The sequence below is a fragment of the Cetorhinus maximus genome, chromosome 33 (genome assembly GCF_964194155.1).
Source record: "Cetorhinus maximus chromosome 33, sCetMax3.hap1.1, whole genome shotgun sequence".
Taxonomy (NCBI): domain Eukaryota; kingdom Metazoa; phylum Chordata; class Chondrichthyes; order Lamniformes; family Cetorhinidae; genus Cetorhinus; species Cetorhinus maximus.
The window spans coordinates 12,882,058-12,894,244 of NC_135911.1; the positions used below are offsets into that span (position 1 = coordinate 12,882,058).

The window sequence follows — 12,187 nt, forward strand, 5'->3', positions numbered from 1 at the left end:
TCAGTATCAATAATAAAACCCCATTTAGTATTAATAATCAAACCCATGCAATATCAATAATCAAACTTCGTTAAGTATCAATAATCAAACCCGTTCAGTATCAATAATCAAACACTGTTCAGTATCAATAATCAAACCCCGTCCAGTACCAATAATCAAACCCTGTTCAGTATCAATAATCAAACACCGTTCTATATCAATAATCAAACCCCGTTCAGTATCAATAATCAAACCCTTTTCAGTATCAATAATCAAACCCCGTTTAGTATTAATACTCAAACCCCGTCCATTATCAATAATCAAACCCCGTTCAGTATCAATAATCAAACACCGTTCTATATCAATAATCAAACCCCGTTCAGTATCAATAATCAAACCCTTTTCAGTATCAATAATCAAACCCCGTTTAGTATTAATACTCAAACCCCGTTCATTATCAATAATCAAACCCCGTTCAGTATCAATAATCAAACCCCGTTCAGTATCAATAATCAAACACCGTTCAGCATCAACAATCAAACCCCGTTCAGAATCAATAATAAATCTTTGTTCAGTATCAATAATCAAACACCGTTCAACATGAATAATCAAACCCTGTTCAGTAACATTAATCAAACCCCGTTCAGTATCAATCATCAAACTCTGTTTCAGTCTCACTAATCAAATCCCGTTCAGTATCAATAATCAAACACCGTTCAGTTTCAATAATCAAACCCCGTTCAGTATCAATAATCAAACCCCATTCAGTATCAATAATCGAACCCCGTTCAATATCAATAATTACTGTACCTAATGTGGGTGGAATTTTCGATTTGGATCAATAATACTAAACACTGATCACTCTGATTGTCATTCTGATCAATTCTGCTTCTATTACAGAAGAAAGATGAGATGTATATGGAAATGAAACCTAACTGTGTGGTCAATCCTTATACAGATGATGATATTTACAAAAGCTGTGATTTTGCCGATGATCCTGTTTACGCGACTGTATAAACTGAGTAAGAGTGAGACATAGGCAGTGTGGGGAGAACACAGAACGGGAGAATCATTCGAAACTTTCTACAATTTTACCTTCCTAAAAAGCACAGGAACTCACCCCCAAAAGAAATAGTTTTAAAACTCTTGTTTGGAGTCATTCCTAGCCCAAAGGAAGATAGTTGTGGTAGTTGGAGGTCAATCATCTCAGCTCCAGAACATCGTTGCAGGAGTTCCTCAGAGTACAGTCCTTGGCCCAGCTATCTTCAGCTGTTTCTTCAATGACTTTCCTTCCATCACAATGTCTGAAGTGGGGATGTTTGCTGATGATTGCACAATGTTCAGCACCATTCACGACTCCTCAGGTACTGAAGCAGTCCATGTCCAAATGCAGCAAGACCTGGACAATATCCAGGTTTGGGCTCAAGTGGCAGGTAACATTCACGCCACACAATTACCAGGCAATGACCATCTCCAACAACAGAGTATCTAACATCACCCTTTGACATTCAATGGCATCACCATCACTGAATCCCCCACTATCAACATCCTGGGTGTTACCATTGACCAAAAACTGAACTGGACTAACCATATAAATACTGTGGCTACAAAAGCAGGTCAGAGGCTAGGAATCCTGCGGCAAGTAACCCACTTCCTGACTCCCCAAAGTCTGTCCACCATTTACAAAGCACAAGTCCGGAGTGTGATGGAATACTCTCCACTTGCCTGGATGAGTGTAGCTCCAACAACACTCAAGAGGCTTGACACCGACCAGGACAAGGCAGCCCACTTGGTTGGCATCACATACACAAAAATTCACTCCCTCCACCACCAATGAACATTAGCAACAGTGTGTACCATCTACAAGATGCAATGCAGGGACTCACCATGGCTCCTTCGACAGCAACTTCCAAACTCACGACTGCAATCATCTAGAAGGACAAGGGCAGCAGACACATGGGAACTCCACCACCCGGAAGTTCCCCTCCAAGCCACTCACCATCCTGGCCGGGAAATGTATCGTCATTCTTTCACTGTCACTGGGTCAAAATCCTGAACTCCGTTCCTAACAGCACAATGGGTGTACCTATACCACTGGGACTGCAGCGGTTCAAGTAGGCAGCTCACCATCAGCTTCTGAAGGGCAATTAGGATGGGCATGAAATGCTGTCCAAGCCAGCAATGCTCACATCCCATAAATGGAGAAAAAAAATCTGCTACAATTTCTTTGTAATGATGTTACCTTGCAGAGTTGAGCGATGATCTATCCGAGATTACTCTCTCTGGGTCTAATTTGCTACATCCTCCTTCAGGATTGTCCCTCACTTTTGGAAACATCCTTCTCTCCAGTCTGATTGCAAATGTCTTTAGATGTTGTTTGATGATCCACCAAGACAGAATGGGCAATTTCAATCCTGTCAGTTCCCTCCCATTCACGAGCCTACCGAGCCCAACTTCCTCTGATGCCCCCACCACTACCACCCCCAGCGCCCACTAGGCCTCAGCTCATATCTTTCTTTAGTTTCTCTGCTATTTCCCCTCATGCCTTCTCTGAACTCACCTTGTCCATGAGACCTGCCTGCAGTTCCTTCGACCCTATTTCCACCAAACTGCTGACCACACAACTTCACCGCCTGGTCTCCACATCAGATGATATTGTTAATGGTTGGTTCTCGCTGTTTGTTTGTTTTCCTTCTCTCCTTCAAAACTGCCATCATCGTCCCTCTCCTCAAAAAAACCAACCCTTTACCTCCTTAAAACTCTCCGCCTCTCTCTCCAATTTTAAGATTCTCCTTAAAACCTGACTGAGTTTTAGACCATCATCCTAATCGCACATTCAGATCTAAAATAGAATGATTACATTTCTCGAGCACCTTTCATCACCTCAGGACTTCCGACAGCGCATCACAATCAATGACATACATTTGAAACGTGGTCAAGGTCGAAACGTAGGAGTGGCAGCAGCCAAACTGCGCACAGCAACATCCCACAAAAGGCCATCTGATGATGGCCAGCTAATTTGCTTTTTGTGATCTTCATTCAGGGATAGATATTGGCCTGGACGCTGAGGACAACTCCCTTGCTCTTCCACAAAATTGAGGCCGTAGGAACTTTTATGTCTACTCGAGCAGGAAGATGGGGTCTCAGTTGAACATCTCACCTGAAAGGAGGCACATCTGTTGGTGCAGCACTCCCTCAGTACTGACCTACCAACAGTGCAGCATTCCCTTGGTGTTGAACTGGAGCGTTAACCATGATTAAATTTGTTTTATGCTGTGCCTTTGAAGCCTGATTTGATGTTTTAACATGTTCAGATGTTATGTTAATGCGACTTGCCATTGTTCTTGTTGTGTCTCCGTATTCAACCAAATTTTCATTCTGTCGTTCTCTGTGAAAATTTACAGAACTGTTGTTACAAAATGTGGAGTTCAGGGGACGCAGGCTCAGAATATCATTCGATCAGGTCGATATCCTTTCCTCACCATTTTACCGCCTGCATTCTTCCCTTTTTTTAATAATGTTTTTGATTTATCATTTTCAGCCTTGGTTACGTTGGCAAAACGAACAGCAATCTCTGAAACAGGGAAATGAAATTGATTGTATAATTGGTAGATTCGGTGCAGTACAGAGTGAGGAACCGGGAGGCATGAAACTGAGGATCCACAGCACCACCACTGATGGGAGGGTGTCATTACAATGTGACATGTTTACATTGATGTTACCAATGTAATTGTGAACAGTCCAAATTACAATGCGAATAGTTGCTTGCAGATTTTTCGCACATCACAGCAGGATGCAAAAGCTTTGATTGCAGAGTGAGCTACAGTGAGAATAAACAACCTTTTAGTCCTTGGACGTTTGAATCCCACCTGACATGATGGCTCTGGGGATGGATGGAACCATGAAGTGTGCTACAGCGTACACGGTTACAGGTTCTGGTCTGTGTTGGGTTAAAAGGTTTCAACAAACTCTTTGGAAAGTAAATTGCTGCCCTGCTCTTCAATGCTAACTGGTTCCTCCCTTGGTTAAGCAAGGGTCGCATCAGTCCTGAATTGACTTTGAGGATGCTGCTCCCATGTTTGTCTGCAGACCTGTGAAGAATGGGGCAGGCAGCGTGCAATGCTGTACTTGTTGAACTGGACCCCAGTATCGACCACGGCCTTAAGGATCGGAGAATACCTACATAACTAGGATTGACACAAAAACTGGATGGCTACTGTGGCGGACAGCTTGAATGGATACACATCCAATCATATTGAGAATAATGTGCAGGGGAGAACATTCCCTAGTTGCTATGTGGCCATGACATTGTAAACAGAGCACTCTTGGAGTGCTCCATGTGTGTCGCGGCAGAATGACTATCCACAAGGTTACCATGGGCCCTGAGTGCATTCACAACATTTCGTCGACTGAATCCGTCCTCAGACTTTTATTTTCTCTATTCTTTCATGGGATGTGGGTGTCGCTGGTAAGGCCGGCATTTGTTGCCCATCCCTGATTGCCCTTGAACTGACTTTGCTAGGTCATTTCAGAGGGCAGTTTACGAGTGAATCACGTTGCTGTGGAGTCTGGAGTCACATGTAGGCCAGACCGGGTAAGGACGGCAGATTTCCCTCGCTAAAGGGATTAGAGAACCAGATGGGATTTTACAACAATCAATGATAGTTTCATGGTCACCATTACTGAGGCGAGCTTTATATTCTCCGAATTATTAACTGAATTCAAATTCTGCCAGCTGACGTGGTGGGATTTAAACCTGTGTCCCCAGAGCATTAGCCTGGGCCTCTGCATTACTCGTCCGGCAACATTACCTCTACGCCACCACCTCCCCTTTCAGCCCCGAGAATCCGCGTCGCACCCCCTCCAAGGCCAATATATCCTTCCTGAGGAGCGGGGCCCCGAACTGAGCGCCGGTACATTAAATCCTCACTTAATGTTGTGGTTGCGTTCCTGAAAACCATGACTTTAAGTGAAGCATCTTTATGCAAATCACAGTTCTCGCCCGGAAAAAAATGATGTCGGCATTGAAATACTGTACTGTATATGTGTAGCTGTGTTTTCCCAGCTGAAATAACTTGGAAAATAAAATACATCTCTAAATATAAAAGAAATACTGGATAAGTTCAAATTAGATAACGCTCACCAGTCTCTCATTCTTCTTAGACAGTCCCTCGGGATCGAGGATGACTGACTTCTGCTCCGGTTCAATGGTTTCAAATGCACCATCAGCACACTCTGCCACATGTAGACAGGTGTTGCTTGGAGGGTCAGAGTGGTTCGGAGGTTTTTGCACTCTCTCTTGACTTTGCCTCTGCATGGAACAACCCCCCTCAAAAGGTGGTGGAAGCAGACTGTTGGAATATTTTTAAGGCAGGGGTAGATATGTCCTTGACAAACAAGGGGGTGAAAGGTTATCGGGGGTAGGCGGGAGGTTACAGTCTGATCAGCCATGATATTTTTCAATGGCGGAGAAGGCTCGAGGGGCCGAGTGGCCTACTCCTGCTCCTAATTCGTGTGTTTGTATGTTCCCAACAAGTCTCTCTGCTTTTGGTGACTCCCTGAATGAACCTTCTCCCATTTTGGTCGGTCACCATGTGGAGATATTAGACCTCTTCAGGCATGCTTTGAGGACATCCCAAATGAGTTTCCGTGGAGGTACATGACTTAGAGCGATTAGCGCCTTAATGCTTGGCTCTCTCATTGGTTGAAAATAGTGTGTTTGCCTCGCCTGTTGCAGGGTTGAACAAGGGCCAGACTTGACGATTCACAATTAATCAGGATATTGCAGTCGGGGCTCCCGAAGGGTAAGTACTACACCCTGTATTGTTCACCCAAACAAGCCCTGAGACAAGAAAAACAATTTTACCTGTGAACAGTACAATAGATGTGCCTCTCACGCAAAAACTTTAAAATGGCCTCTCTGCCTTACCCATAGAAACTGCGCAGAAAGAGGCCATTCAGCCCATCATGTCTACGCCGGCCAAAACAAAAGAAGCTAGCCGTTCATTTTAATCCCACTTTCCAGCACCTGGCCCGTAGTCTTGCAGGTTACAGCACTTCAGGTGCAGATCCAGGTACCTTTTAAATGAGTTGAGCATTTCAGCCTCAACCACCAACTTAGGCAGTGAATTCCAGACGCCTGCCACCCTCTGGGTGAGAAAGTTTTTCCTCATGACCCCTCTAATCCTTCTACCAATCACCTTAAATCGATGCCCCCTGGTGATTGACCCCTCCGCTGGGGGAAACAAGTCTTTACTGCTTATCGAGGCCCCTCACAATTTTGTACGCCTCAATTAGGTCACCCCTCAGCCTCCTCTGCTCTTAGGAAAACAACCCCAGCCTAGCCAATCTCTCCTCATAGCTGCAAATTTTCAAGCCCTGGGAACGCTTTTCACCCGATGTAAAGCTCCTCGTCCAGCAGGTGCACCTAGGGCTGCAAAATTCAAATCAGCTCCCTGAAATGTGCAGCACAGTCTCCTGCTTCTTCCTTGCGAAAAAAGGAAAATCCTGTCCGTTTGGATATTCTTCTTGGAAAAGTCTGCTTTGGAGTTTTTGAAAAGAGGAATAGCAAATCCTTCGAGTGCAAATCAAACGCTTCTGCAGGCACTCGATTCAGAGTGGCGCTGATTGGGAGCTGCCGTCAACCAACGTGAAAATATTGCGACGTTGCGAAACGATGCAATGGTGCACGATAATGATGCAAAATGACAGAAAATTGGAGCTGAAGATGTAAATCAGGAATTCCAGCCCTAAGACTTTAGAATGTAGTGACTAAAGGCAGGGGGGACTGAAAGCGAGTACCTACCATACGCCAGATGGGAACATAGAAACATAGGACTCAGGAGCGGGAGTAGGCCATTCAGCCCTTGTAGCCTGCTGCGCCATTCAATACAATCATGGCTGATCTCGTTGTGGCTTTATTTGTGCTTTCCTGCCTGTCCCTCATAACCTTTGACCCCCCTCATCGATCAAATATTTGTCTAATTCAGCCTTGAGTATATCAAAATGACCTAACCTCCACTGCTCTCCGGGAGAGAGAATTCCACAGACTCTCTGAGAGAGAAAAAATGTTTTTCCTCATCTCCGTTTTAAAAGAGAGGCCTGCTATTCAGGAACTGTGCCCTAGAGTTCTAGTCTCCCCGACAAGCGGGAACATCCTCCAGTTAGCCACCCTGTCAAGTCCCCTCAGGATCTTATATGTTTCAATAAGATCACCCCTCATTCGTCTAAATTGCAATGGGTATGAGCCCAGCCTGTCCAACCTTTCTTTATGAGACCACCCCTTCATCCCAGGTATTAGTCGAGCGAACCTTCTCTGAACTGCTTCCAACGCAATTCTATCTTTTTCCTCAAGGAGACCAAAACTATATAGAATATTCCAGATGGGTGCACAGAGCTTTGCAAAACTGTGACATAACCTCTGCTCCTTTATACTCCAGCCCCTTTGAGATACACATTTTGGTACCCGCCCACTAGTTTTCTGTGATTTCTGTGTTTGCGATTGCTAAATCGCTCTGCTCCTCAGTTCTTAGCTTCTCCTAAGTTTCTTCTTCGTAAAGGAAAATACTCCAATCTTTCTCAGGCCCAAAGTGAATGATGTCACACTTGCCGCCATTTAAATTGCATCAGACACTGCTTTGCCCACTCACCAAAGTCCCTTGCATAACACCCTGCTCGTATCTACATTATTTACTGTATCATCAAACTCTGTGTCGTCAGTAATCTAAGATATAGGGCTCTCGATTCCCCAGGTCCCTGAAGGTTGCAGGACAGGTGGATAAGGTGGTAAAGAAAGCATATGGAATGTTTTACTTTATTAGGCGAGGTATTGAACACAACAGGGGTGTAATGATGGAACTGCATAAAACACTGGTTCGGCCACAGCTGGAATTTTGTGTACAGTTCTGGTCACCATATTACAGAAAGGACATTGTTATTCTGGAGAGAGTACAGAGGAGATTCACAAGAATGTTGCCAGGGCTTGAAAATTGCAGCTATGAGGAAAGATTGGTTAGGCTGGGATTATTTTCCTCAGAAGAGGAAGCTGAAGGGTGACCTAATTGAGGTGTACAAAATTATGAGGTGCCTAGATAGGGTAGGCAGTAAAGACTTGTTTCCCATAGCTGAGGGGGTCAGTTACCAGGGGGCATAGATTTAAGGTGATTGGTAGGATTAGAGGGGACAGAGGGTAGTGAGCGTCTGGAAATCATTGCCTAAATTGTGGTTGAGGCTGAAACGCTCAACTCATTTGAAAGGTACCTGGATATGCATCTGAAGTGCTGTAGCCTGCAAGGCTACAGACCAGGTGCTGGAAAGTGGGATTGAAATGAGCCACTAATTTCTGTTTTCTCTTTTTGGTCAGCGCAGACATGATGGGCTGAATGGCCTCTTTCTGCGCTGTAACTATTCCATGGTTATATTCCCATGACCAACGCAGTCATAGATATAATGAAAAGCTGAGCCCCCAGGACATATCCTGGGGGAGCCCCACAAGTTCTATTCTTCCAGTTTGAGTACACACCCATTATCCCCATTTTCTGTCTTCTCTCTCCTAACCATATCTGTACCCATGTTAATAAGTTGCCTTCAATTCTGTGGACTTTCATTTCTGTTAACAGTCTCTCATTTGGAACCTAATTCCACACCTTCTGCAAGTCGATAATTAGCCAATGTATCCCCCTTTCCCGGCGCTGGTGGAGATGACACCTGTGCAAGCCAGGCGGGTTGCACCTGAACAGAGGACTGAGTTCCCCGTGCGGCGTTTTTCTAGTTCTGTTGGGAGGGCTTTAAACTAACTTGGCAGGGAAGTGGGAACCAAGAGACAATATTAGAGAGAATACTAGTGTGCACAAAATACTGGGAGGGACAGACAGCACTAGTATGGAGAATAGTAAGTTAATAGGTAAAGTCGTGGGTGAAGAAGAAAGTGACAAAATCTAAATCAGGATTACTAGGCATGTATGTGAATGCACGGAGTATAGATGTCCCAGAGAGTTCAAGGACAGAATCAATTTGGCTAGAGCTATGGAACAAAAAGGGTGCAATTACATTGCTCGCTGTAGTCGAGAGACCGCCCACTCATGAGAAGGACATAGAAGAACAAATCTGCAAGGAAATTACAGAGAGATGCAAACATTATAGAGTAGTTATAATGGGTGACTTTAATTACCCAAATGTAGACTGGGACAGTGGTAGTATAAAGGGTGGAGAGGAGCAAAAGTTCCAAGATTGTGTTCAGGAGAATTTTGTACAGCAGTATATGTCCAATCCAACAAGAAAAGATGCATTGTTGGACTGGTTCTTGGAAATGAAGAGGGCCAAGTAAATCAAGTGTCATTTAGGAGACAGTGATCATTGTATTATACGTTTTAGGATGATGATAGAAAAGGATGGTAGGCAATCCAGGGTAAAAACAGTTAACTGGATGAGAGCTGACTTCGCTGGGGCAAGAACAGAGAGACTGGAATGAAAGATTGGTGGGTAAAACTATAGCTGAACATTGGGCTACCTTCAAAAAAGAATTGGTTCGGGCACAGTCAAGGTATATTCCATCGAAAGGGAAAGGTAGGGCAAACCAATCCAGAGCTCCCTGGGTGAAAAAGGAGATAGAAATTAAGATAAAAAAGAAAAAGTGCGCTTACAATAGGTACCAGGTAGAAAATACAATTGAGAACCAACAGGAATACAGAAGGTTCAAAGGGGAGGTGAAAAAGCATATTAGAGGAGTGAAGAGAGATTATGAGAAAAGACTGGCAACCAACATAAAGGGGAATCCCAAAGACTTCTATAGGTATATATAGGGAAAAGGCAGGGCAATGGCACTAGGTCATAATGCTCATTTGGAGAGCCAGTGCAGACACGATGGGCCGAATGGTCTCCTTCTGTGCCGTGATTCTTAAGTGATGGACTGAGCCTTGGTAGTTTTCCACGTTCAAAGTGACACTTCCTGAATGAAGGGCCTTTTGGAAGCTGGTGACTGATGCAACCACCATTTCCTCGCCATAGCCTGGGCTGGAAAGCGTCGGACCCGGGAAGGCTTTACCAACTTCAGTCCTGTTATTTTCTCCATCCGCTTTCTTTTCCCAAAGCTGACACTCAATCTGTTCAATTCCCCTGCCCTGAATTTCTTCAAGTCTCCCTCAAACGATGGCAGGTTTCCTTCCCCTCGAGCGAGCGATTCGGGTCCAGCAAAAACGTCCGTTGGCTTCACCCCCTCCCCCTGAAGCGCGAATCGTGTTGCCAACTCCTGTTGGCCGCATTCCTGGAGCTGGCGTCCTCCGAGTTTTGCACCTTGAATCGTCGGCCATTCCCCCCCCCTACGCCCGATCCCCAAGCGGCCCTCGCTTTCGGTCAGCGCCCGTGGCTGACCTCGCGAGGCCAGGCCAGGCCATGCCCGTGAGGACCGGGTGCTTTTGGTCTCCCCCGGTCAACGTCTTGCCCAGGCAGCCTCCACCATATCTACAACTCATGAGGGTGGGGAAGGGGAAATTTTGCTTTCTTGCGTTTTCTTTGGTGAGGTTGGGCCGAACCCCCCAGTCAGGATTTGCCGAGGAAAATCACCTTGCAATCGGTTCCAGGGGACCTTCCGCGACGGTTGGCAACCGGAATGGGCGCGAAACGTTGACCAGCTCGAGGGCCTGGCCGGAGTGCGCACGCGCGGAAGACCAACCGCCGTCTTCGGTCCCACCAGGCGCGAGGGCGCTGTAGTATGCATGCGTCGAGGTGCCGGCAACCGGCGCTGGGTGGGGGCTGGCGCGTGTTTCTCGGCGGGTTGCCCCGCTGGGTGGGAGATGCCAGTGCGCAGAAGCTGCAGGGTGGTGGGCGGGGTAACGCGTCATGTTGAAGACACGCGCACTCCCCTCACAGCCGGGCTCGGTTACCCCTCGCCCCGACCCATGCCCCTCTCACCAAGGCCACATAACTCAAACTAACCGCGCCCCCTTTCAGTTGCCACCCACCCCATCTCTGCAGGCCCCACCCCTTCTCACCAGTTCCCCCCAACCCTTTCCCCTGGCCACGCCTCCTGCCTTGAGGCCACGCCCATTCTCTATAAGCCCCACCCAATCTCTCCATGTACCTCCCAATTTCCGTAGGCCGCGCCTACTCGCTCCAGGTACCTCCTCCGGTCTAAGGGCCCGTCCACTCTCTCGAGGCCCCGCTCCCTCTCTCAAGGCCCCTACCCCACACTAAGGTCCCCGCCCCACCCCTTCACGCCCCAACCCCTCCCTCTAGGCCCCTCCTCCTCTCTCCAGGCCCCGCCCCCTCTCTCCAGGCCCCTCCCCCTTTCTCCAGACCCCTGCCCATCCCTCCAGGTCCCTCCCCTCTCATCCAGGCCCCCCCTCCCCATCCGAAACCCCCACCTCGCTCCTGTCCCCACCCCCTCCCTTCAGGCCACTCCCACTCCCTCCGGAACCCCGCCCCCTCCCCCGGGGCCCAACCCCTTTCTCCAGACCCCTCCCACCCGTCATGGCGGCCTCTTCGGCGCTTGGTGATGACTCTCTGTATCCCATTGCCGTCCTCATCGACGAGCTGCGGAATGAAGACGTTCAGGTGAGAGACAGAGAGAGAATAATATACATTAATACTGCAAAAAATAAATATATAATATATATAAACTTAAAGTGCGATGGGGGAGCGATCAGTGAGGGGCAGGGGTCAGTGGAGGGGGAGGGGTGGGGTGGGGGCGGGGTCAGTGGAGGGGGAGGGGTGGGGTGGGGGCGGGGTCAGTGGAGGGGGAGGGGTGGGTGCGGGGTCATTGGAGTTGGAGGGGTAAGTGGAAGGGGAAGGGGAGGGGTCAGTGGATGGGGAAGGGGGAGGGGTCAGTGGAGGGGAAGGGGGAGGGGTCAGTGGAGGGGAAGGGGGAGGGGTCAGTGGAGGGGTGGGGGGAGTGGTCAGTGGAGGGTTGGGGGAGTGGTCAGTGGAGGGGTGGGGGAGTGGTCAGTGGAGGGGTGGGGGGAGTGGTCAGTGGAGGGGTGGGGGGAGTGGTCAGTGGAGGGTTGGGGGAGTGGTCAGTGGAGGGGTGGGGGAGTGGTCAGTGGAGGGGTGGGGGGAGTGGTCAGTGGAGGGGGAGTGGTTAGTGGAGTGGGTGGGGGGAGGGGTCAGTGGAGGGGAGGGGGAGGGGTCAGTGGAGGGGGAGTGGAGAGGCTGAGTGGGAGGGAGGGGTCAGTTGAGGGGGAGGGGAGGGGAGGGGGAGGGGTCAGTGGATGGG

General features: G+C 47.9%; 2 protein-coding genes across 2 annotated transcripts in view; both read left to right on the forward strand.

The window, feature by feature from the left end:
- Nucleotides 1-12,187, forward strand: part of LOC144671611 (uncharacterized) — a 307,259-nt gene that overhangs the window by 137,931 nt on the left and 157,141 nt on the right. The gene's annotated exons all lie outside the window — the stretch shown is intronic.
- Nucleotides 11,418-12,187, forward strand: part of LOC144671595 (uncharacterized) — a 42,407-nt gene continuing 41,637 nt past the window's right edge. The window contains exon 1 of the mRNA XM_078533604.1: nucleotides 11,418-11,529. Coding sequence (XP_078389730.1) covers nucleotides 11,446-11,529 — 84 coding nt within the window. The 5' untranslated portion in view covers nucleotides 11,418-11,445. The remainder of the gene's footprint in view (nucleotides 11,530-12,187) is intronic.